Source organism: Dipteris shenzhenensis, chromosome 4 (assembly GCF_047967505.1).
Source record: "Dipteris shenzhenensis isolate YYH24624 ecotype China chromosome 4, Dip_SZ_1.0, whole genome shotgun sequence".
NCBI lineage: Eukaryota > Viridiplantae > Streptophyta > Polypodiopsida > Gleicheniales > Dipteridaceae > Dipteris > Dipteris shenzhenensis.
This window is the reverse complement of record NC_141599.1, coordinates 25,886,341-25,911,630: the sequence shown is the minus strand read 5'-3', so window position 1 is coordinate 25,911,630 and position 25,290 is coordinate 25,886,341. Positions and strand designations below refer to the sequence as shown.

The window sequence follows — 25,290 nt, the reverse complement described above, 5'->3', positions numbered from 1 at the left end:
AACAGCAAATTTGGCAAAAGCCCCAAATTTATTGAGGGCAAATAGGCCAAAAAGAGGGCAAATGCAGAAAAGCCCCAAGTTTTGCTGAGATTTTGCAAATGTGACCCAATTTATTGCAATCTGACTCAATGACCTGCAAAAGTGACTCAATGTTCTGTAAAATGACTCAATGTCCTGCAAATGTGACTCAATGTACTGCAATCAAAAAGAAATTGCAGACCAAATCCCGAATCTCTCCTGAAGGTATTGAAAGCCCCAAATTTTGCCAAAGTCCTGCAAGAGACTTCACACGTGCAACACCTGTATTGCAGTCTCGAGAGAAGTACCAGCTGTACGGACAGCTCAAGTACAGTGTACGGCTGTACGGTCAGCTCAAGTACAGCTGTACGGTGAGCTCAAGTACGACTGTATGGCTGTACGGTGTACGGTTGTATGACCGTACGTTGTATGGGAATCTGTAGTACTGAAGTTGTACGGAGGCTCCCACATGCAGGTATGGCGATGTACGTGTACGACGTACGGCGATGCAGATGTACGACGACGCGCAAGTACGGCGATGCGCGATGCAGTACGACGACCATTGAAGGTACGGTACGATATCCGTACGTGGTTGTACGGACATCCGTACTGTTGTACGGACAGTACGGACAAGAGGCACAGGAAGCAAAGTTGGGCTCTGATACCACTGAAGGTACGGTGAGAAGAGAGAGTGCAGGTACGAAGGAGTCGAAGTAGAACAGCCGTCACGTCAAAGTCTTAGATAGATGAAAAACACACAAGTACAAAGTACTTGTACCTAGACCTAGGACTAAGTGTCCTAGGTGTCACATAGGACTAAGTGTCCTATGTGGCCTAAAAGGCACTAACACTATAAGTGCCTACACTTATGCCTACAAGGCACATACCATGGCCTATAGGGCATCACTAGAACCATCAGAGGATGGCCTACAGAAGCTCTACTGTAGGGCTCAGAGCCTTGCGTTGGGGAAGGAGTGGAGAGAGGCAAACACCTTCTCTGTTACTACTTTACAGCTGCGGTACACGGGGGCACTCTTGCTTTAAATTCTCATTGAGCTGTGGAGGCTTGAAGCTCTGCTGTAGGGCTGAACTGTAGGCTGAAGTGCTGCGGAATGATGCTGGCAGAATAAGGGGAATGGACCCTTTCATAGCGTGGAAGGAATTGTCTGCAACTGCCATTTTACAGATTGGTCTGTCACTGCCTTTTCACAGACTGAACAGTTTGTAAATGCCATTTCACAGACTGGCCTGGTCTGTAAGTTTACAGATCAGATGTACGGCAGATATGAGCCCTTAAAACGCCCCTTCCCTTGTAAACTACTCGGTGCTTTCTATCAACTCAGACAACGGATTTTGCAGAGGCATTTGAATGAGATGATTGCAAGTTGCCAAACATATATACTTGAACTTAAGAGTTTGCAATTAAGCTGGAATTAAGACTTATACAGCTTAAACACAAAGTGACATCATTGGAAAATGCAATATGATTGAGGGGCCAAGACGGCCCCCCCCCCTTATCCAGGCTCACTTTATTCTTGAAAATGGAGATACAAAACCAAGGTGCAATGCACCTTCCAAACTGATGAACTCAGTGAAAAACCTAGGACCTAGATACAAGACTCAAGAGCATATGTACAAGGTAGATAACAAAAAAAGAGGACTCCAAGCTCAGGTTTCAACTCTTGGCTTGCCCAATCCACAAGGAAGAAGCCTGCACAATCACCACTTACATCCAACATTAGAGGCAAGCACTAGTTTCTAGAAAGATAGTAGAAACAACATGAAATAGTGCTGTAAATGAGATAAACTTGACAATACAAGCTCCCTTCGTGACTTGACCCTTTTGTAGATGAGTCCTTGATGCCTCTGAAGCTACCTTGGGTGAGGAGAGTGTGGAAATGGGGCTGGAATGAGAACAGCTTAGAAAAACAGCCTGTAGGCTAGAGAGAGAAAGCTTTTATGGAGTGATAGCTGTAGAGAGAGAGTGCCAATGCTGATCCCAAGGGAAGGAATGTAAGAGAGGAGTTGCTGTTGTTCCAGAGGTGCACAGAAAGGCAGATTTCTGCAAGGGAAATGGGCTGGAACAGTAGAGAGAGAAATTCTGCAGTAGAGAGAGAAAGACTGCAGCAGGAGAGAGAAAGGGGCTGTGGCTACTCTAGGCTAGGAGAAGGAGAGAGGATGCTGCTGCTGTTCCAGAAGAGCTGAGAGGGGGCAGATTTCTGGAGAGGAGGGGCTGGAACTGTAGAGAGAGAATGTGCTGTTGTAGAGAGAGAAAGTGCTGCTGAGGTGAGAGAATGGCCTGGGGAGAAGCTGGCTGCACCCAAGGAGCTGGAGAGGTTCTGTTGCATCATCCGAAAGGAGGGAGAAGAAAAGTGACGAGATTTTCATGTGTGGAATGAAGGGGAGAGGCCTTCTTTTATAGGCTCAGCCCCCCCCCTAGGCCTAGAGTGGAAGGTGGACACTTGTCCCAGATTTTTGGTGGGCTGCAGTCCCAAAGAGGACAGCCCACAACCTGCCCCAAATCTACCAGATTTGGGGCCAAACACTTGGCCTGCATGCCCTGCCACTTGCCATGCATGCTGCCACATGTGTGGGACAGGTGGACTGACCTGCCAGCTCAGATTCCATGTGGCAGTCTGCCACGTGTCAGCTGCCACGTCACTCCCAAAAACCCTAAAATTTTCAAGTTGTCAGAATTTAATTCTGATCGCACCCACGGGTTCCTAACAGCTTAGACTATCTATTGACGTACTCTAAGGTCATAACTGAGCCATACTGAGCTCATTTGTTTGTCGTCTTATCTTGTATCTCCATTACTCTTGGCATGCTGCCAGGCCCACACCCAAAGCTCAGGGAACATTCTCTTGAATGGTTCCTAGGTCGGTATGCAATCTGTGCATTTGATTGGTCCCATGTTTGGGTACTCAGGTGGGGTCTGGTTTCCAGATGTCCCTCTCAAAGAGAGGCCATCACTCTTGTGGGTCACTAATGCCCATAACCCCAAGCAAGGGGGTCCACCCTCAAATGCTAGACCTAGTCCCCATTGTCCGTAACTGAACAGTAGGAAAACATTTCATTTCTTAATAAGCATACTATTGAAAAACAAAAAGAAATAGTACCAAGCAAGTGGATACATGTTGAAGCAGGATGACATCCCTGCTCTGAACACTGCTGGAGTTTTGTGCAAGGCATTGATGTTAGAAATAATGACAACAGACGGTATACGCAGCTGAAGACTAAAGACTAATAGAGCCCAAGAGCAGACAGTGGTATTTACATGTGGAATCCAAAGCTTCTTTCCTTATGTGTACTTAGCATAGATTTGCAGCAAGTAAATAGACAATGCACAGGAGAGATGTACAACCAACAAAACTTGTATTTCCGTCCACAACGGGCACAATACAAAAGCAATCAGAGTGCTATCTAGATGTGAACCCCTGTACATAAAGCATGGCCGAGCCTACCTTCCTCCTCTTCACATTCTCTCTATCCTCGAGTTGGGCTAAACCCCCAACCCAACCCGGGGGTTAGGTTAAGCCAGGGGGGTTCATCATACCTCCAACTATGGATTGGCCTACCCTCTCCTCCAAGTCCCCCTCAACCCCCTCAACTCCTTCAACATCCACTAGGACTCGGTACTCTACAGTTGCAGCCATGACACCCTCTCCATACGCATGGAATTACCAACAAGAAGGCTCAAAACGGCCCATCCTCGGGCAATAGGATCAGATTTTTTATCTGCAGCAGGCAGTGAGAGAGCTACGATTGGAGCTAGCAGAAGTAAAGGCCCGACTTCACATCTTGGAAGGGCTTGGTAAGCAAGCAGTAATTGATGAGGCTGTAAAATCTTGTAAGGATCCCCCCCTACCCCGCAGCTAGTCTCTACAGTCAAAGATCTTGTTCACACTGAAGTACAAACTGCTAGGAAGGAGATGTGATAATGCGCTGAAGATTAGAATAGGGGGGCTCCCAAAAGATTGGTACAAAGAGGAGGATACATATAGTGAAATATTGACAAAGATCAAATCAAGTTTGCCCAACATCGAATGGGTGAATGATGATGAGCAGGATGATGACGACTCCAGGCCAGCTTCTATTTTACACTATAGAGGTCATGCAATCCTTACACTGAAGTCAAAAGATATGCGGATCAAGCTTCTTCGACAATCTTACAAGTTGAAGGGCACCAAAGTATGGATAGCAGAGGAGCTTACACAAACCCAACTCAAGATTAAGGCAACTGAATTAGCTAAAGTCAGGGCTGCCAGAAAGGATGGAAAATGGGCAGTTTACCGTGAAGGGGTAGCACTAATCAGAGAGTTTAAATCAAAACCAAAAGACTCTCAGTCTTAAACTGATGTATGGCTGTTTACTCTCCAGAATATCATGTAGGTACTCTAAATAATTGGGATTGCTTTTTGCACTCCTTGGGAGCTGCCATGTGCCCTCCGTAAAGCAGATGTACTAGAGGGTTTCTTGCTGTCCCATAGACCTTTTGGTCTCCAGTGGACGTTAATAGACTTTCTTTCTTTCTTTCTTTCTACATAGCTCTACAATTGGTGTACTCTGTCAATTCTCCACCAAGCCAAGGGAGGATCACATGAAACTTGGATTCAGTGTTCTTAAGTACCTCAAAGGCACAACCAGCTATGGAATCACGTATCGCCTTGATAGCGATCTTGGAGGATTGTGTGATTCTAGAGATTGGGGATACACGGCTCAACTTCAGGTTACTGCTTCATGTTTGTAAAGGGTGCGATATCTTGGCTAAGCAAGAAGCAACCTATAGCTGGGCTATCTTCTACGGAGGCTGAATATAGGGCAGCTTGGTTGGTAGCATGCGAGTCTGTTTGGGTCAGATGGATATTGGAGGACATGAGAGTTCTTGAGGAGGAGGCGACGGTGATCATGTGTGACAACATGAGTTGTATAGTGATTGCAAAGAACCCGCTGTTCCATGCGCGTAAAAAGTATATTGAGGTTCAATATCACTTCATTCAGGAGACGAGATCGTGGATGTGCTTTATTGCCCAACAGAGGAAAACATCTTTGATATTTTTAACAAGGCTTGTCCTAGAGAGCAGCTTGAGCATCTCATCAAATGCATCGGCATTGTCCCACAGTCGAGTCATGGTGAGGGGGTGTTAATGTCACTAACCCCCGTATGAAGAGGACAAGGGGTTAGGGCACTTAGGAGGGTGTCTAACTTGGACAGAATGTTTGCGCATGATTTGTAGTAGGTTTGATGGACTGGAAGTACCTGGAAGAGAAGCTAGAGTAGTTGCATGTCCATGTGGCAGGTCTGGTTGGAGCAGGGCAGTAAAAAGAGCTTGGTTATTGGGCTGCCAGGGCCTATCTATAGCCCAGATGGTAGGCGCCTACTCATCCAACCCAACCAGGTCGGGATCCAGTCAGCTAGATCCATAGACCCAGTCGGGTTTCTACAGCAGACTAAGTTGGGTATTTTGGGTAGACTCCAGGGTCCAAACTTTCCATAAATAGGTGACTATTTTTGTGTCATTCGTACACAGCAAGTGAAGCCTCCTAAGGCCCCGCAGATTGTGTAGAGTGTGAAAGATCTTCTATTCTATAGTTCTTAGTAGGTGGCAACCGCCCTTGACTTATATTTTTCCCAGCCATAGTTGCACACCGAAATGGGAACGGGGGATTTGGAAACGGTAGAACAGAGTTTTCTGGCCAAGCCGAAACGGCAAAACGAGAAACATCAATATGGTACAATTTATGTGTAAACATAAATTTATGAGGAAAAGGGGGAGGGAGACTATGAGGAGTAGGAGGAGGAGGACTCAAGGAGGAGGGTGGAGAGGAGAAGGAGGAGGAGGAGAAGGAGCAGTAGGAAGAGTATGAGGAGGGGGGGAGAGTATGCGGAGAAAAAGGAGGGAGAGCAAGAGAATGAGGAGAGGAGCAGGAGGATGGAGAGGCTAGAGTAGGAGCGTGTAGAAGAGAGGAGAGGGTAGGAGGTTGGAGAGGCTAGAGGAGGAGGATGGAGAGGGTAGGGGAGTGGAGAGGCTAGAGTAGGAGAGTGGAGAGGGTAGAGGAGAATGGAGAGGCTCAAGGGTGTTTTAGAAAAGCCCAAAAAATTTAATTTTTCAATTAAAAAAAAAAAAGCAACCAGAAACGCCGTTTCGGAAATGGCTGGCGTTTCCATTTCTGCCGCAAGAAACAGCGTTTCGTGCAACTATGTCCCCAACACCATTGGCTGGATGTACTTGGCTCTTCCCGAGCAGTTTTCCCATGCTTCGTGGATGATTATACTGAGTTACTCTTCTCTCTCTACTTGCTGTATTGTCTGACTGAACTTCGATGCTTATCCTTCTTCTTTAGTGCTAGCCTTCGTCATGCTTAGTCTGCCCTTCACTTTTGGAGTGCCGAAAGAAACTCAGTACAAAGACTTTGTATGAATGGATGCTCAAGTATGTGTACGTGTGTGGATTTCTATGTGTGAGAGCATATGTTTATACTATGGTCTACACCCACTGTTGGCTGCTGATGACGTCAGTGGGGATGTCAGTAGCTAGTCCCTGCTATGCGTGTTGGAGTTTATGGTTTTCAACCTTATGAGTGACTATCATGAGATTGAAACTGCACTATGTTGTGTTTTTAGAGGATGAGTTTGGGCATCCTCCTGGATTCATCTAGATATTTGCTGTATTGTCTGAGTGAATTTCAATTAGTAAGTGCTGCTGTTTCTAATTAGGCTTCTTAATCCCTTTGTGCATGTTTAAAATACAAGGGACGAAATTAGATGTGGTAACTTTTTGTTCTGAATAAGCACAATGACCATGATGGATATTTTTCCCAAACTAAAAAATATCTTTTGAATTGGTTGGAATGTAAGTTCTTGTCAGGTAAACTAATTTGCTAGGGTGTCTTAATATCTCTTTTGAGGCAGATCAAGGAGTGAAGCATGTTGTGGAACAGGTTTGAGATGAAAAAAAGTAAGAAGATCATGGTGATTTATGGGATCATGTTGTGTGATTTAAACTGCAGCAGGATGCTGCTGGTGCAGAGTTCCAAGCCCCTGATTCCTACGAATTAATTGAATCTGCGGTAAATGAAGGCCCAGACATGCAACAGGCAGGAAAAAGGCTAGGGGTTGATCCATTTATTGCTTCTGAACTGGATCCAGCCAATTGCAATGCCCTAAGTAGGTGCAGTAATCCTTTGGTCTATTACATAGATGGGCAGGGTGACTCTTTGATGCTCATTGAATGGCCCTGATCTTTGTTATACAGAGTGACTCAATCCATGACTTTAAAATTGTTTTTTTTTCCCCTTACTGGAATTAGAGAGCTCTCTATGGGAGATGGAGGCAATTCGTCGGCATTATTGTCCAGCTGTATCCAGGTACCTTGATTGGTTCCTAGTTTCCTAGTTTGTTGGTATTTTTCTAATCTTTCTATTTGCAGTGCTCAATGCTGATAGTTTTGGTTGTTTAAAAATAAATCCTTTCTGCATTTAATTACAATAATGTGGATGGTTATGCATGTTAAGAGTTGAGGGCCTACTGGAGAAGTAACCTACGCAGCAGAATAAACTCAACCTCTCCCTAATCTCTCCCACACTGTTGGTGCACACACGCTGATCCCATACTTAAAGAAATGACACAGAATATAGAGAGGAACTTTGACTTTATTCATCCACAAGCGGGGGAACACCACGTAGAGAAGTGCAAGAGACATCCAGCAGAGATCACAGTCAGTGCAACTGTATTGCTAAGATCTACAAGGAGCCTAGATGCTCAATCAGTCCTCCTGTGTTGCATGTATGCTCTAGTAGCAAAGATGGATTCTGGGTGGAAGCATGTAAATGTGCTACGCTTTTTGTGCTTGTTAGTAGTAGTAGCGTTTGCCCTCGGCTTAGGCCAATAGGTAGACTTACCAACACAGATGCAAGAGCAGGTGAACCCCATGATTGGCGATTAGGTGAACCATCTCATTAGTTAACTTTTGAATGGCGAGCATTAAAACAAGCGGTGATCATTAGTTAACTTCTTAATGGCGAGCATCAGTAGTAGGAAGCGGTGACCCCGCGTCTGAAGCAAGGCAATCTAGAACTAAGGGGGGTAGACCAATTGCGAGCATTGGTCTGTTAGAATTATTGGCATATTCTAGGCAGTTGCCAATGTAATTCATAAGTGAGTTAGGGGCACTTTTCCCTCATTAGAGGTTTTTTCCCCTAACCACAGTTAGTGGGTTAGTATGGTTTCGTCACTTGGACAAAACCATCTCTTCACTTGTACTCACCTTATCTTGTCTATTGCATTCTATGTTTTGCTTTGCTCTCTAGCTCACTCTTGCTTCTTGCTCCCTCTTTTCAACATTTGGTATTAGAGCCTCGTTGAGCTCTTGCTCCAGCCCAAGCTCCATGAGTCCGTTCCGCTCGTGCTTGTGCTGCTGCTGGTCGTCCGTACAACGTACGGAATTCTGTACCTTGTTGCATTCCGTCCGTACGCTGTACTACTCTAGCCCTTTCGTATAGTCGCCATTCCGTACCAGCTCGCCGTCAAACGTCGGCCGTACAACTGTACGGCTCTTGCTCTAGCTTCGTGTACTTTGCTGTACACAATCCATACAAGTCTGCTCCATACAGTCCGTACGTTTCCAGCACAGACCGTTTGTACAAGCTATCTGCACGTGGGAGCTGTACCTACACCGTACTGCGCATCTCTCATCCGTACAAGCTGCATCCCGTCAGTTCCATGCATTCGACGTACAGGCTGTACATCCGTACATTTGCAGCACTTTTGCCGTACACTTGCCATGCATTTCATTCGGTCAGTTCCGTACATTGTGTAGGCGTCCGTACAATTTGCAGATTTTTCTTTGCAGGGCCTTCTTGAAGGATTACTTTGTAGGTTTTCCTTTGCAGGTGCATTTGCAGATAGCCATTGTTTGGCTTAAATTTTGGAAGCACATTTGGGGCATCTTATTTGTTGCAGGCATTGCAATCAGGTTGTAGAATCTGCTCCAAAAATTTGGGGCTTTTTGGTTCTGCTTGCAATCTTGTAGACAAAATTTGAGGCTTTTGCAGATAATTGCAAAAGTTGGGGCTTTTAGTCAATCTGCCCTCTTTCAGTTGCAATTTCTTGCAAGAATTTGGGGCTTTTGCACTTTGGATGCAATTTGGCAGTGGACAGATTATTTGGAGCTTTGCAAGCAGTTTTGGACTTAGTTTGAGTCACATTGCAGACATTTGTCATTTTTTGCAGATTTTGGGCATTTGCAGAGCATTTTGGTGCATTTCAAGCCTTTGATAGGCTGCGACAGCAATTGCCATTTTGGGCGGATTTTTTGCAGACTTTGGTTGTGCATCTTACATCCCAAGAAGGGATTTCACTTGTCTACTTTGCTGCATTTTTGAGTTGTTTGGCAGATATGGCTCAGAACAATCCCAATGAAATCTTTGGAGTCCTCACACATGAGGATAAGTTGGATGGCACCAACTACTCCTTGTGGAGTTTTATGGTTCACAACATCTTGGTTGGCAAACATCTATGGGATTATGTCAATGGAGATAAATCAAGGCCTGAAACTGTGGCTGCACCTATCACTCCCACTCAAGGTGGAGGTTGGGGTAGAGGTCAAGGTGCAGGACAAGTGATAGGAGCAACAGATGCTACTTTGGTGGCTCCCACAATAGAACAGAAAAGGTGGGGTTCACAGGATGCACAAGCTCTTTCAGTTATTTCCCTTTCTGTCAAGAGGTTATCGTTCCTCACATTCGGTCATGCAAGACGACCTCGAAGGCAGCTTGGGATATTTTAGAGAGCATGTTTGCAGCAAGAAATGATGCCAGAGTATCATTCCTGAAGAGAGAGCTATTATTTTGGATTCAGAGATGATTACCACCACTCTGAATTCTCTTCTGGAGTCCTATCTCGGTTTCCATACCTGGCTTAATTTGTCATTGAGGGGGGGTAGCAATCCTGTTTCTTTTCATGAGTTGGTAGGACTCTTGTTGCAGGAAGAGCAAACAAGAAAGAACATGGCCACACGGGTTGGCGAGCATGCCATGCTTTCAAAGTTCAGGCCCAAAGGGAAAGGGCAGCAAAAGCAACATGGAAATCAGCCCACACATCAGCATAAAGCTGACTTTGGACATCCCTCTCATAAGGCTAAAGGTGATGCAGAGAAACCAAAGAGGAAGGGCATTTGTCACTACTGCAAGAAGCTAGGTCACTACATTGGTGAATGCAAGAAGCGAATAGCTAAGGAGAAGAAAAAGGATTCGGATTTGGCTGTCTCAGATGCATCAGCTCCTAATGCACATGAAGAAGGGGATGCTACAGCCAACTTTATGGAAGAGGATTATGCCTTTTTGTCTTGCATTTCAGATTTTCCAGTGGTTGGTCCAGATACTACAGCCACTCTTATAGATGACTCATATGCTTTCTTGACTTGCAGCTATGACCCTTCAAAGGATACATGCTCTTTCAGTGTCAATGAGACACTGAACACATGGTATTTTGATAGTGGTGCTTCCAAGCACATCAATTCAAGGAAGAGTCTTTTTGCATCTCTGCATGCACCACCCGCTAAAAAGAAGGTGACATGTGCAAACAATTCTTCTTATTCAGTGTGTGGAGTGGGTGACATAATACTTACATCCACGGATGGCAAAGATTTCAGAATTACTGATGTTCTTTGTGCCAGGTATAAAGAAGAATTTACTTTCAGGTCCTCTCTCAATCGAGGAGGATTTCAGGTCATATTTGATGATGTTAAGTGTGTAGTTCGAGACAAAGAGAATGATTATGCTTTGATGTTGTGTGGCACTTTGTAACAGGGTCTTTTTCAGCTTGATATTTATGAGAAAAGATCCGATCTTGCACTTGCAGTAAGCACTCCCACTGCTGCCATGCAGAATGTGGAGTTATGGCATGCCAGATATGGGCACATGAGCTATGGCAGCTTGATGACACTTCAGAAGCATGCTATGGTTGATGCATTGCCTCCTTTGGAGTCACCTCCTCTTCATGCCTGTGAGGGATGCATCCTTGGTAAGATGCATAGATTTCCCTTTAAAAAGGATGGTGCAGTATGAGCTACTCGAAAATTACAGCTGATACACAGTGATGTCTGCGGTCCCATGAGGACACCTGCTTTTGGTGGTTATCTGTATTATGTTACATTTATAGATGACTACACCAATTATACTTGGGTCTATGGCTTGAAGAAAAAATCAGTTGTGTTTATGCATTTCAAACACTTTGTGGCCATGGTTGAAAATGAGACAGGACTCAAGGTGCATACACTTCGCACTGATAGAGGGGAGGAGTATATGTCTCATGAATTTGAGGCATTTTTGAAGGAGAAAGGCATCGCACATCAGCTTACAGTGAGGCTTACCCCTCAGCAAAATGGCAAAGCTAAGTGAAAAAATCGCACTCTCATGGAGATGGATAGATGCATGCTTACTAGCAAGAAGTTGCCTCACAGATTTTGACTCGAAGGCCTCATGTGTGCCAATTATGTTTTGAATCGGGCTCCCACTAAGGCTTTGAAGACAATCACTCCCTATGAGGCTTGGCATGGGAGAAAGCCTTCAGGGATTACTTTCGTGTTTTTGGATGTGTTGCATATGCTCACGTGCTTGTGGAGTTTCGACATAAGTTATCAGATAAGGCACTAAAGTGTATCTTTGTTGGGTATAGTGCACAAAGCAAAGGCTATCGTCTCCACAATCCTGCCACATGCAAGATTTTTGTGAGTAGAGATGTTATTTTTTCAGAGAATTCAGCACATACACACGCTGAATTCACTATTCCAGCTTCTTCAGATGATGTTTTTGAGGAGATGCTTCCTAAAGCTTTTGGTTCCCCAACTGAAGCTCATGCTGAAAATCAGAATTTACAGCAACCTCCACCTGGTCCACATGCCCCGATTCAGCCACATGCTGATTTTGTTCCTCCACAGGCAGTGGATGATGTTGTCAGGCAAGCGATTCAAGAGATACATGTAGCAAAAAAACAGTTCCGAACTGGTTGCTACAGACTCTCAGGGAGAGTAGACTTGAAGCACCTTTGTCTGGTAGGACTTGTAGCGCAGTAAGACACGCAAGGGGGCTTTTTCTGTTGAGACAGCTGATGCCTGTGGAGAGTGTGTTGGGGCTGCATTACATCAAAATGGACATGTGTAGCATACGAAAGCCGAAGATTGCATAGTGCTGAGAGATATCTGGGAATCTATGAAAAGGAATTGTTGGCTGTAGTTCATGCTGTGAACACATGGAAGCATTATCTTTTGGGTGCAGATTTTACTGTTAAAACAGATCACCAAAGTCTGAGATATTTTTTAACTCAGACAAAACTTTCCGAGAAGCATATGAAATGGGCAAATATGCTGTCAATGTATCATTTTCAGATTGTCCATACTCCAGGAATTCGGAACAGAGTGGCAGATGCCTTGTCCCGAAGACCCCAGGTCAACAATATGACCATTGCTTAACATCAGGACCTGGAAGGCATGAGGGAGCAATATGCTAATGATGCAGATTTTGGTGAGATATTACAGCAAATGCAAGAGAGGCAGTCCACCAGTCACTTTTCCCTGAAACATGGGTATTTAATGAAATATGACTGCCTATGCATCACCAAGGAGATGAGGAAAAAGATTTTGGAAGAATGCCATGCACCTCCCTATGCTGGACATAGAGGAATTACAGCAACAACTCTAGCACACTAGAGGTATTTCTTTTGGCCAAGGATGCGAAAAGATATACATCAGTTTGTTACTGAATGCCTTACGTGTCAGAAAGGGAAGAATGATAGAGGGAAGGCGCCTGGCCTACTTATGCCTCTTCCTGTGCCTCAGGCACCGTGGGAAAGTATTACAATGGACTTCATTTTTGATTTGCCAAGATCAAAGTCAGGGAATGATGGGATTTGGACTATCATTGATAGATTCAGCAAGCAAGCTCATTTCATTCCGGTTTGAAAAACCATAAGGTAGATCATATGGCTAAGCTTTTCATGGCACAGATCTTTAAGCATCATGGTATGCCCAAGTCCATTGTCAATGATCGAGATCCCAGAATGAATGACCAGTCTATTCTGGAGAGCTTTATTTGATAATATGGGGACGAATCTGAATTTTTCTTCTTCTTTCCATCCCCAGACAGATGGTCAAAGTGAAGTAGCAAATTCTGCTGAGATGGTTCAGGGGAGGTGTGGAGATGTCAGAGGAGGTGATCAGAGATAGACACGGGCCACTTGGACAGATTGCTACCACCAGATTACTGATCATGAGAGCTATTCCTCAGCAGTGGAGGGATATACTTACAGATCCAGCCTATGTTCACCCTATCTCTACTTGGTCAGGTTGTTTTAGTGAGGCTGGGCTATGCATTGGAGTTCGTTTAGGACCGGCACCGTTTATTTATTTTGAGACGGACTCCTCTCACAGATTGTATCCCACTCAGCCCCTGGATCGACAGGAGCTCCTTTGGCAGAGAGTCAGGGTCATTGGTTGCCTGGGTAAGGAATGGGCCACAGATCCTTCCAGGTTGACCATTGCAGAGGATACTAGATGGAGACTTTGGATTTTTCAGGGTCGACCTCTTGCGGAGCTTGACTGGGACCCAGGTGAGTGGGCATGGCCTACTCCGGTGGCAGGCGATCGTTGTCTTTCCTTTTTCCAGTACTCGACGAGGGCAGGTTACAGGCTTCAACAGAGAGACTCTCATCACCTACCATCTGCCTCCCAGCATTGGCACGCACAGGGACTTGCTGCAGAGCTCTTGCTGAGCTACTGGACTCACTTTTGGGGCATCAGTAGAGCCAGGAAAGTCTCCTACTTTCTTTGGCTCACTATACATAGGGGCATACCTGTGGGTACTTGGCTTCAGCAGATGGGTAGACCCTCCTTGTGTATGCGTTGTCAGCTTGCAGAGGAATCTAGCAAGCATTGTTTATGGAGCTGCCCCAGCTCTAGAGTGGTCTGGACAGGTATCTTCAGGTTGTTCTCACATGTTACATCCGAGTCCTTTCTGATGACATGGGGCGCTGCCCTTTGGGGGAGAGGATCTGGAGCCTTTACTCTCTTTGAGTCAGAGCCAGGAGACCACGGTTTCTTCATGCAGTGTCGCCAGAGACGGGGTCCCACAGAGGCCAGCATCATGGAGCCGCCGGATTTGCTTTTGGTACCTGTACTAGCTCAGGATTCCCTGCTTACTTCAGCTGCAGGGTCAGCCTGGGAGGTGATTTCCAGCATTACCCTATGGCGGATATGGTGTTCGCGATGTTCTTTTGTCCTTGGGGGCAGGCTGACACTCTCGCTTCCATTTGGGCGGAGATTATCTTCACTCTCAGGAGTCAGTGGGAGCGGTGTACAGGCACCTCTTTGGCAGCTCGTGGGAGACTTATATCCTTCATGAGGACATGGGACTGCTCATTATTTTTTCATTTGACCCCTTTTGGGTCGTGGCATTTTAGACCACCACCATGGCTTTTTTGCCACATTGTTGAGGCTAGGGATAGAGTACTTTCTCTCCCACCTATTGTATGATTCGTTTTGAATGGAATATATTTTGAGTCGTTGTGGAGAGGTAGAGACACAACAATACATAAAATTTGCGATAAAAAAAGCAAACACTACTCAGATTGAACATCCACACAGCAAGATAATGATAGATCACAAGGTAGAATATATGACTGAAAATATGTAAACATGATCATGTGCTACATATACATATCATGTCTTTTATGCTTGCAGAAGATCGTCCATACATTTGATCCAAAAACATGGAAACAGAACCAACTATGTCAAAAGAAAAAAAACACATTTTCATCATAAGGATTAATTTTGCTTAGTGAAAATACCTATGTAATCTGGACAATACCATGCTTTAAAAAACTTAGGGAGCCAAAAAAGGATTTTAGCCCTCCATTAAACTCAATACGTGACCACAAACTCAAGCATAAGAGGAGCATGATTCAAGTGAAATAAGTGGCAAAGACACTCTGTAACTAGTATCCTGCTGCATCTAACGGAAAATATGCACCAGGCATTAACAAGCTTCTATTTCCACCCCTATAAGCAAACTCGTATCCTGTAGTATGAAAAACTTTAAGGAAAACATTGCACTTAATGCATCAATTAAGCCAATGACCACTCATCAGGCACAATCGAACAATCATCAAGGAAAGTATAGTCAAGCATCTATTCGGATCTATGCCGTGGTGTATCCGCCAACCATGAGTAGTAAAAGAACCTATGAAAAAAGCAAAATAGGGATTATGCCACTCTACCATGATCACTTCCATGCTACAAATAAGGGAATACATAGTCGTTTTAGGGTACTTTTAGGGTTCATTCCCAACCACTAAAAGGAGAGCCAATGCTATCTATTTGTATTCATAAAATCTTTATGAACATTATCATGTTCAATATAAGGATAGGAGCCAGCTCAATGGATAGTCTTAAACAAATATAAATACTATTCGAATTTTAACCTTATGCAAACGCTTTTTTTTAAACACAAAGTAAAACTTGATTATACATATGGATGGGAATCAGGTCACCATTGTAAGTATGTATTTAGTAATTAAGTTGAAAATATTCCCTTAGGAAAGGGTCATGGCTCAATCAACATAGTACCCATATTATATATCCAAAATTTACAAGATCTCATTCATACCATTAGAATGTTTTCATCACTTGTCATAAGTACTAACCTCAATTGGCATTATGTATTTGGGTCAGAATAGTTTTTAGTATAGGATATAATGGAGCAATACATTTATGTAATATCTAGTGATCATAGTTTCTAATATAGGATAAAATGGAGCATAGAGTAATGTTGTCATTCAAAAATGATAATACACCTTCTTTGACCATATACAAGTATCATGCATTCATAAAAAAAGTTAGTCATAAACTGCAATATAATGTGCCCATAATGCATGTACATTAAATCTTCACATGTAAGAATGTGAGAAAGAGAATAATTTAACTATGAAATCAGGGATCAATGTAGGAAATGGTCTTCTATGCACACATGTATGCTAAGGGTCCATCTAATACAATATTGGAAATTGATGTGAGTATAAGTGTATGCATCCATCGGTGATGTATATGAGTGTATGCATCCATTTGTGATGTATATTGTTGTACTAATCCATGGTGCTTTACGGCTTGAGTTGTTTGTAGCGCAATTAATCACAACAATGTTGTATTTTAAAAAAGAAAAATGCCATAAAAATTTCATGCTGCAAAACACACACAAAAAAAGGCATTTGTAGCATTAATCCAAGCATTTCCTGCAAGCAATCTCCATCCCTCCCTTTCCTGCTTACTCTTTCGGCCACCTCCACCCTCTTGTTGCCCTTCAAGACTGCCTCTTGCCTCCTCGCCTCCTTGCTTCCTCACCTCCTCACCTCCTTACGTCTTTGCCTTCTCACCTCCTTGCATCATGCTTGTTGTTGGCAATTCCAAGGCTGTCCCTCCCCTCATTGGCCAGCTCCTCTACTCCTCACGTCATCCTTCCCCTCATTTTGGTGTCTCCAATGAATAGCTTGGGGGTCTTGTTTTTGGAGGGGGGAAGCATAAGAATGGCAACACGTTAATGCACTGTCATTTTTCATGCTTTTGCCACCCAAAAACAAGACCTGCAAAGCCCTTGCTTAAGCTTGAATGAGCCTCTTGATTTTGAGCGTGTTAAGCCATTTTTGACCATTATACCCCCAAAATCAAGAGGCTCATTCAAGCTTAAGCAAGGGCTTTGCAAGCATTGCAAGTCCAGTAAATAAAATCAATCAGATTAGGAATTGGCAAACTCGATTTGGGAATGGTCAGAAATACTTTGTCTTTGAATAATGGGATGGGGTCCCATAAACCTGTTGCCTATGATGACGAATGGTTCTGCCCTCGACTAAAGGTGACGTGTGTAGTAGTAAAAGGATAGCCCTCATGGAATCTCTAAGGGGTCTTGATTTTGGCCATGATTTGCACATTCTAGCACTTGAGCCATACATCAATTTCCAACACTTGAGACATATAGTGGCTTTGCCCACGCAACGTTTCCAGGTGCAATCCAAGCATCAAGCAATCTCATATTCTGTATCCAGAGACATCATGAGAGGTAGAGCCTCTTTTTGGTAGTCTCACTAGCAATATGTATTGATAAAAAAATGTATTCAATTATTATATTCTTCCTTGCTCTTAATGCATCCAAATTGTAGAACTACTGCAATACTACTTCTTAGTTATATTGTATAATAACCTCCATATGTGTGCTCGTGAGACAACAAAAAAGAGACCTGGCAACCTAAAAATGACAGCATTGACGCGCTGCCATTTTTGGGATACCAAGCCTCTTTTTTAATGTCTCACGAACATAAGAACAAGCACTTGTGTTCCTTACCTTTCTTTCCAATGGGGGTCTTGATATTGGGAGTGTATGCCAAAAATTGATAAAAAACATTATTTGATGCATATAGTTTTATTAAATAGATAAAATAGGCATGAAAACATCTAAATTGGCTCTTGCCATTCGAGTTGATGTATGACATGACCCCATTTGGATTTGTAATTCCAAAGATACGGGGTCTTACTTTTAGGGCTTGAATGCTTGAAATCGGCAGCACGTCAACGCGCTACCTATTTCATACATTTAGGCCTCAAAAGTAGGACCCCATGTAGGACCAAATGAGGTCCTACTTTTGAGGCCTAAATGCATGAAATAGGCAGCACATTAACAAGCTACCTATTTCAGGAATTCAGGCCTTAAAAGTAGGACCCCATATCTTTGGACTTATAAATCCCAATGGGATCATGTCCTATATCAAATCGAACGGCAAGAGCCAATTTAGATGGTTTTCATGCCTATTTTCTCCATCAATCAAAACTGTATGCATGAATATATACATCAAGATATATACATATGTATATATTGATGCATATCTTGATGTATATATTCATGCATACAGTTTTGATTGATGGAGAAAATAGGCATGAAAACCATCTAAATTGGCTCTTGCCGTTCGATTTGATATGTGTGTGTGTGTGTATATATAGATAGATAGATACATACATACATATGTGTGTGTACACACACACACACACACACACACACACACATATATATATATATGTATGTATATACATACATATATACATACTTACATACATACAGCAAAATTAGGGCCTCATTGGTTGCCTATTTCATGCATTTTGTTGTCTCATGAGCATAAGATCAAGCACTTGTGTTCCTTACCTTTCTTTGCAATGGGGGTCTTGATTTTGGGGGGGGGTATGCCAAAAATTGATAAACAACATTATTTGATGAATATAGTTTTAGTTGATGGAGAAAATGGACATGAAAACCATCTAAATTGGATCTTGCCATTCGATTTGATATATGACATGACCCCATTCGGATATGCAAGTCCAAAGATACGAGGTCCTACTTTTAGGGCCTGAATGCATGAAATAGGCAGCGCGTTAACGCGCTGCCTATTTCGGGCATTCGGGACGCGTTACCTATTTCATGCATTTAGGCCTCAAAAGTAGGACCCCAGTTAACGCGTTGCCTATTTCAGGCATTCAGACCCTTAAAGTAGGACCCCGTATCTTTGGACTTGCATATCCGAATGGGGTCATGTCATATATCAAATCAAACGGCAAGAGCCAATTTAGATGATTTTCATGTCCATTTTCTCCATATATCAAAATTGTGTGCATCAATATATACATATATGCATCAACATATACATACATACATACATATAAACATCAAAAGTAAGACCCCATTGGTTTCCCATGTCATGCGTTTTGTTGTCTCATGAGCATAAGAACAAGCACTTGTGTTCTTTACCTTTCTTTGCAATGGGAGTCTTGATTTTGGTGGGGTATGCCAAAAATTGATCAACAACATTATTTGATGAATATAGTTTTAGTTGATGGAGAAAATGGACAGGAAAACCATCTAAATTGGATCTTGCCGTTCGATTTGATATATGACATGACCCCATTTGGATATGCAAGTCCAAAGATACGGGGTACTACTTTTAGGGCGTGAATGCCTGAAATAGGCAACACGTTAACGCGCTGTCTATTTCATGCATTCAGGCCTCAAAACTAGGACCCCATTGTGTTGCCAATGGGGTCCTACTTTTAAGGCCTAAATGCATGAAATAGGTAGCGCGTTAACGCGTTGCCTATTTTAGGGAAGGTCTCTTTCTGACTTCGTCCTTTAAACAGTGTGGAATCGTAGATTAATTCATAAAGGAAAACCCCAAAAGTCCACCAATCTACTGCAAAACCATGCCCAAAACCGCGTAGAATTTCCGTTGCAATATACTCTTCTCTTCCCACAAAATAGATGGTGCCTAAAGATTTAGCACGGGTGTCTGTTATGTTAGTGTCGAGGGAAGTGATAACTATATTGAACCTTAAAGGAAGATTTGATGATGATGTAGTCATTTTACTAAGATTGATGAAATTTCAGGGAAGTTCGGCAACGTATCCGACATAGTTATAAAAGTACAAACAAACAAGAGATTGCAGACCAAACTCCAAAGTCCCAATGCTCTTGCAAGAAATTGCAACCAAAGAAGGTGAAAAGAACTGGAAGCCCCAAGAAATACCAATGTCCTGAATATGACCTTGTACGTGCAAAACCTATATGGAGATCTCGAAATAAGTACTAGTTGTACGGACAGCTCAAGTATAATGTATAGTGACTGTACGGATCAAGTCCACCGTACGATGTACGGTCGTACGGAAGAAATACAGGGTACGTTGTACGGAACCCTGGAGTATGGCAGTTGTACGGAGGATATTAATTTTCATTAAATTTGAGACATGTTAGATATAACTTCATAAAATCCTAAGTCATGAAATTAATACATTACAAGTTCAAGCATAAATAATAGTCGTGAAATTAATGCATTAAATATTCAAGCCTAAAGAAGCATTAATCAAGACCTTACGTTTGGCCCACTTTTGGCGAAAAAATTTTATTCTAAAGAATAGGTGGAGTGAAATTGTGTTTGATAAATACAAATCAATGCTCAAGTTTGGACATAAATAAAGGTATCCTTTTGAAGATATTGGAACACATGAGAGAAATAATATTGAAGATACATGAATTTTTAGACATACTATTAAATATAAATGAACATATAATGGATGGAATCCTATTGATGATACATGAATTTTCAATAGAACTGTCATTCAAAAGATTTGATGGATTGAATGTAGCTTTAATACATTATCCCTTTTACAAGGGTGTTTGAGTTTGAGGCTTGAAACATAAGAATGAATCTGTGTTGAAGCCTAGTGGTTTGTTAAGGATATGTGAAACTTATAGTAAAAGTACTTACAATGGAAGGGATTATATCAAGATCCTATTAAGGACATGTGAACATATAGTAGAATAATTCTACATAAAATCAGTGGATCAAACTTAATGGCTCAAAAGCAAAAAAGGATGATGGTGCAACCTAGGGGCTACTCTACGGCACTATGGCAGCAATCTTTGTAGTTACTATCAAAGGTAGTGTAACTTTTTTATCAAGGAAAGAGACACGAACCACTCCACATGAGCTAGATCTGTATTGCCTAGGTTGCACCGACTTGTTTCTTTCATGGATAAAAAGTGACCCTTAGGTGATGCTATAGCACTCTCTTTTTTGATCCATTATTATAGCACAATTGGGGCCTTTTGACCTAATACTAGCTACCCATCAAATATTTGTTGTAGATGTTAGGGGTACTTACCAAACTACTAGTGGTAGTTTTGTCACTACCATTAGTAATTTTATTAGAGTGTTCCTTAATGGTAGTTCTCCTACTACTACATACAAATTATCAATAGTAGTCCTAATCCCAATGATAGTACACATAATATTATTACGACTGTCCAACTTTAATCATCATTATATCTATGAATGCATATATATAGGTCTATCTATATCTATACCTATTTATTTCTTATCCAATACGTTTGCATTTATTTTTGGTGCTTTGCTTGCTTTGAAACTAAAGATAATGTGATTTCATTATTGTTTGCATTCTTGTCAAACATGAGGAGCTGGAATGCATAAGAGTTGGGAGGCACATTATAATTTTTGTGCAGATCTGAGCCATTGAATAGCCTATTGATTCTGATTGTTTTCTTTCTTATTAAATCCTTAATTTGGTTATTTCACACCGAACATCGCCATATCAATTCATATTTTTTTTGTTCTAGTAATGTCCTATCGCAGCATAGTCCAGGGTTGATCATACAAGATAAATGGGTGCTCACATTTAATATATTTTTGAGAGTCAGAGGATAGTGGTTGTAGACTACAAAATCATCACTTTGAATAAATTTGGCAAGATTCTTCTGATAGAAGGAATAATTTTTATTGCACTAACGATGAAAGAAAATTATTGAAAGGCTGATACAAGGCTCAAAATCACACTGGTGCTACTAGGCTTAATAGTCGTAGGCTAGTAGTAGTACTAGTGTATTTACTAAGTAGTGTGCGTGCCTCTCCTCATTAAAATTCATAGTCTTCAAAAATATATAATATATAAGTCAGAATATTCTAATTAGTTTTATCATCCTAATGTTGAAACTGACTTAAATTCATAGTCTTAAAAAAGGTATAATACATAAGTCAAAATATTCCAATTAGTTTTATTATCCTCATGTTGAAACTGACTTTCTCTTCCTTCGTCTCCTATGAGCTTCAAACCTTCAATCCATTAATCTCTCAAATAGTAAGAATGGTCTTGTATTAAGAGGCGATGATATCTAAAGTGATCTACAAATACTAAGAATGGTCTTATATTAAGAGGTGATGATATCTCAAGTGTTATACAAATCGTAAGAATGGTTTTGTAGTAAGAGGTGATGATATCTCAAGTGTTCTACAAATAGTAAGAATGGTTCAAGTGTTCTACAAAAGTATTAGGTACCTCTTAGTGGCTGAAGGGAAGGAGTGATGATATCTCAAGTGTTCTACAAATAGTAAGAATGGTCTTGTATTAAGAGGTGATGATATCTCAAGTGTTCTACAAATAGTAATAATGGTTTGGTATTAGGAGGTGATGATATCTCAAGTGTTCTATAAAACTATTAGATACCTCTTAGTGGTTGAAGGGAAGGGGTTGGAAGTATGGGCAAAATCTCTAGGAACTACAGGATGGTTGCAAGAACAATTTTGAATGTCATAAATGACACTTGAGTTTTTCAACATATTAAACATTCACTTTTTTTATGGTTGATAACACTTTTAATAAGAAGAACCATTTTGAATGTCATAAGTGTTGATGCAATCCCATGCTATGAAGTCTACGGACAGTTTTTTTTCCCCGCATATGGGTGAAGTGATATTTACGTTACTAAGTTCAACATATCAAGCAACGCATTTGTTTTGATTATTGAAGGAGTTTGATAATAAGACCCATTTCAAATGCAAAAGAATTGTTGTATCAGTAATGGAATTTGCTTTGGAGTGGAAATTCGGTTTCTTTCAAACCCACATACTATTGTTGCATAATGTGAGTATGGCTCCAATTGGAAGTTAAGGTAGACTATAATTCGCAATGTTGGTATAGTTACACATAGTAACATAAGTTTTATTTTCGAGAATCTTCCCAAATAGTGGTTTCCACAAAGCTATGTTGAGTACCTCGATAAGGAAATTGTGGAAAAGCTCGCTCACTTTTTTGGGCCCGCTCGCTTTTCCTCGCTCGCTCTATCGACTGCCTCCTTGCTCCCTCTTTTCAACGTGGTCTAGCGAATCAAGTGCACGAGCTTTAGTTCGTTCGTTCAATAGTCTTACTACCTAGTAGAAGAAGCATTGCAATAGGGAGCAGAGAAGAGCCGAGTGACATTATGTGGCTCACGCACTCTCTCTCACCTGGCTTGCTAGGTTAGGAGTTTGCTATTGAGTGCTCAGTTCAAGCCGAGGCAGCTTGGTTATAATAGACTTCTTTACTACAAAGTGTGCCTTTTACTTCAATTGGTCGATTTTGGTTTTATTCTATTTGTTCAACTGTTAAAAACTCCATCACCCGCCGTCATATGGTTTTTCCTTCAGCAGCAACCCTGACCTCCGAGTTGTTTTGTTGGCATCTGCTTCCATCACATCCGAGCACGCATGTACACAGCTCACAAAGGATTGCAAGAGCGAGCATCTTCATCCAAGCATTGGACAGGGTTTGGTTAACAGTTCACGAGCAATGTACACAAAGCACTCGTAAGTTAACCATTGGGGAGTGAGCAAAGCAAAGCATCATCTTTTGGCGATCTTGCTGGGGAAGGGTTAGTTGAATTTGCGAGTAGACGTGCTGTTAGTTAGGGGTATTGAGTGGATTGAGTATAATAAGCCTAGGATTGAGTGCACAGTCATTGAGAGAGGTTCATGCTGACCAGCGACGAGTTGAAGCAGTTGTTGGGTGTCGTGAGCTACTACAAGAAATTTCTCCGAGCTTCACAATGGCTTACTTTACTAGGCAAAAGCCTAGGTTTAAGAGCCTATTCTCTAGGGATGGAGCAGTTTTAGTTGCCTGTCTTGCTGGATGACTGATTTTGCTCTTACAAATTTTCTTTTTAAATGGTCTCCCTGGATTGTAGGCAAGCAGAGCTGTAAGAAATGTTTTTTGTAGGGCCAATTGGTCAATTAATAGCTGTGTATTTTAATGTAACGTTTGTCATGGCTGAACCTGCTGTCCATATGTGAGAAGTGATGGACATGGGTTGAGCTGATCTGTGTCTGAGTAGTTAAACACTGCCGGATGTATTATTGTCCTACACATTGCGAAGCTGATTGTGCAATTAGTATGCCGTGTTTGTTGTTTGAAGGTTCATTTGTGCACTGTTATGCTTGGATTTCCCATGAATTGAGATCTTATGAAAATCTTTTCTTGTAGGCTTACATGGAAATATACTCTTTTTTGAAGCTTTAAGAGAGTACACTATTTGTTTAAAGTCTTCCAACACTGAGATTTGGAATTGATCAAGCTCGACTTCCATTAATATTATATGATTATAGGCCTTGTTAAAAAAAGGTCATCCATAGCTTTTATGCTTCATTCAATGCACAATCTTGAATTTGCAGGCTTGTAGCATCACTTGAGACAGATTTGACAGTGAGAGCAAAAACAACAGAATTGGAAATCAAAGATTTCAGTTCAGGATCGTATGCAACAATCTTTGCTGCAGAGGTATCCTAAATATGTCTGAGCTTCAGTCTTGGGGTTTATTTTTGAAATAAATCTAGATGTACACTGCATTGAAATTTTGATTCTTTCTTTTGGTGTTGTGTGTGTTTGTTGGGGGGTGGTTGTTGGGCTACACAGGTTGGCAAAAGGATGAAGCAGGTACCACTTGCGTTCTACAGCTCCACTCCAACAACGCTCTTTCCAAATTGGCAAAGTCAATCTCCAGGAGAACCTGATTTTCCAGGTTGGAGCTTTAGTTGTGGACAGAATGATAGAAGTGCTGGAGAGGATGACATTGATAAGGGTTGTGATGTCCAACTTGAATTTGATACATCAGCTATCGAAAGGAATGGCAGGAAAAATAAGCTTGATGATGCTGGTAAAGATCTGCAAGAGAATTATGGAGAAGATGAGCATAACAAGAAAAGTGAAATTTCCTTGCCCCGTAAAAAAAGAAAGAGCCATTGAAGGGTGTATCGACATTAATCCCAGTCAATTTAAAGGAAGTTGAGATATATTTGGATCCAAGTTTTAACATGTAACGTTTTAAGATGAAAAGACAACTGCTGTGTATGTTGGTATCTGCTTGGGATCCCTCCTTTCCTTTTGTATCCACCATTTGAGGAAAGATGCGCTCCTTGTCAGTAGTGCACTTAGGTGGAGGTATTCTTTACAACTTTGAAGGCTGCCTTTCCTTTCATGTGCATGCAGTATGCTGGCCTTGGACATGTGTATACTTGTCTTCAATATGATTCAATCCATGAGAATATAATAAAGCTGGGACAAAACCAATGAGAGTTTTTATACAATCCTCTATATTTTATGTTCGGTAACTTAAATCTATGAGCCTTGCAATGTAGCAAAGTTGATGTCTCCGTGGTCTTAATTAACAAAACTGAATGATAAGGCTTTATCTATTATCAATAAGGATATACTCACCTAAAAGGAATTCTTATTGATGGTTGAGCAAATCCATTCTGTTTTGAAGAAGTAGCAATCTTATTTGTTTTGTTTAACTATGAAGAAGGATATAATGTGTTAGATTGAGGAAACTTAATTGAATGTTGTATTGCATGTGCACAAATAACTG

General features: G+C 41.8%; 1 protein-coding gene across 2 annotated transcripts in view; it reads left to right on the top strand.

Moving 5' to 3' along the window:
* EMB2762 (CCAAT-binding factor) overlaps positions 1 to 24,883 on the top strand; it is a 69,138-nt gene extending 44,255 nt beyond the window's left edge. Inside the window, exons 12-15 of one of the 2 annotated variants that reach the window (XM_087374017.1) lie at positions 7,033 to 7,186; positions 7,329 to 7,386; positions 24,098 to 24,203; positions 24,339 to 24,883. In XM_087374017.1, coding sequence (XP_087230143.1) covers positions 7,033 to 7,186; positions 7,329 to 7,386; positions 24,098 to 24,203; positions 24,339 to 24,668 — 648 coding nt within the window. In that variant the 3' untranslated portion in view covers positions 24,669 to 24,883. Of the gene's footprint in view, positions 1 to 7,029; positions 7,187 to 7,328; positions 7,387 to 24,097; positions 24,204 to 24,338 lie in introns of both variants that reach the window. The other variant, XM_087374016.1, reaches the window with a different exon arrangement.
* Positions 24,884 to 25,290: the final 407 nt, after the last annotated feature.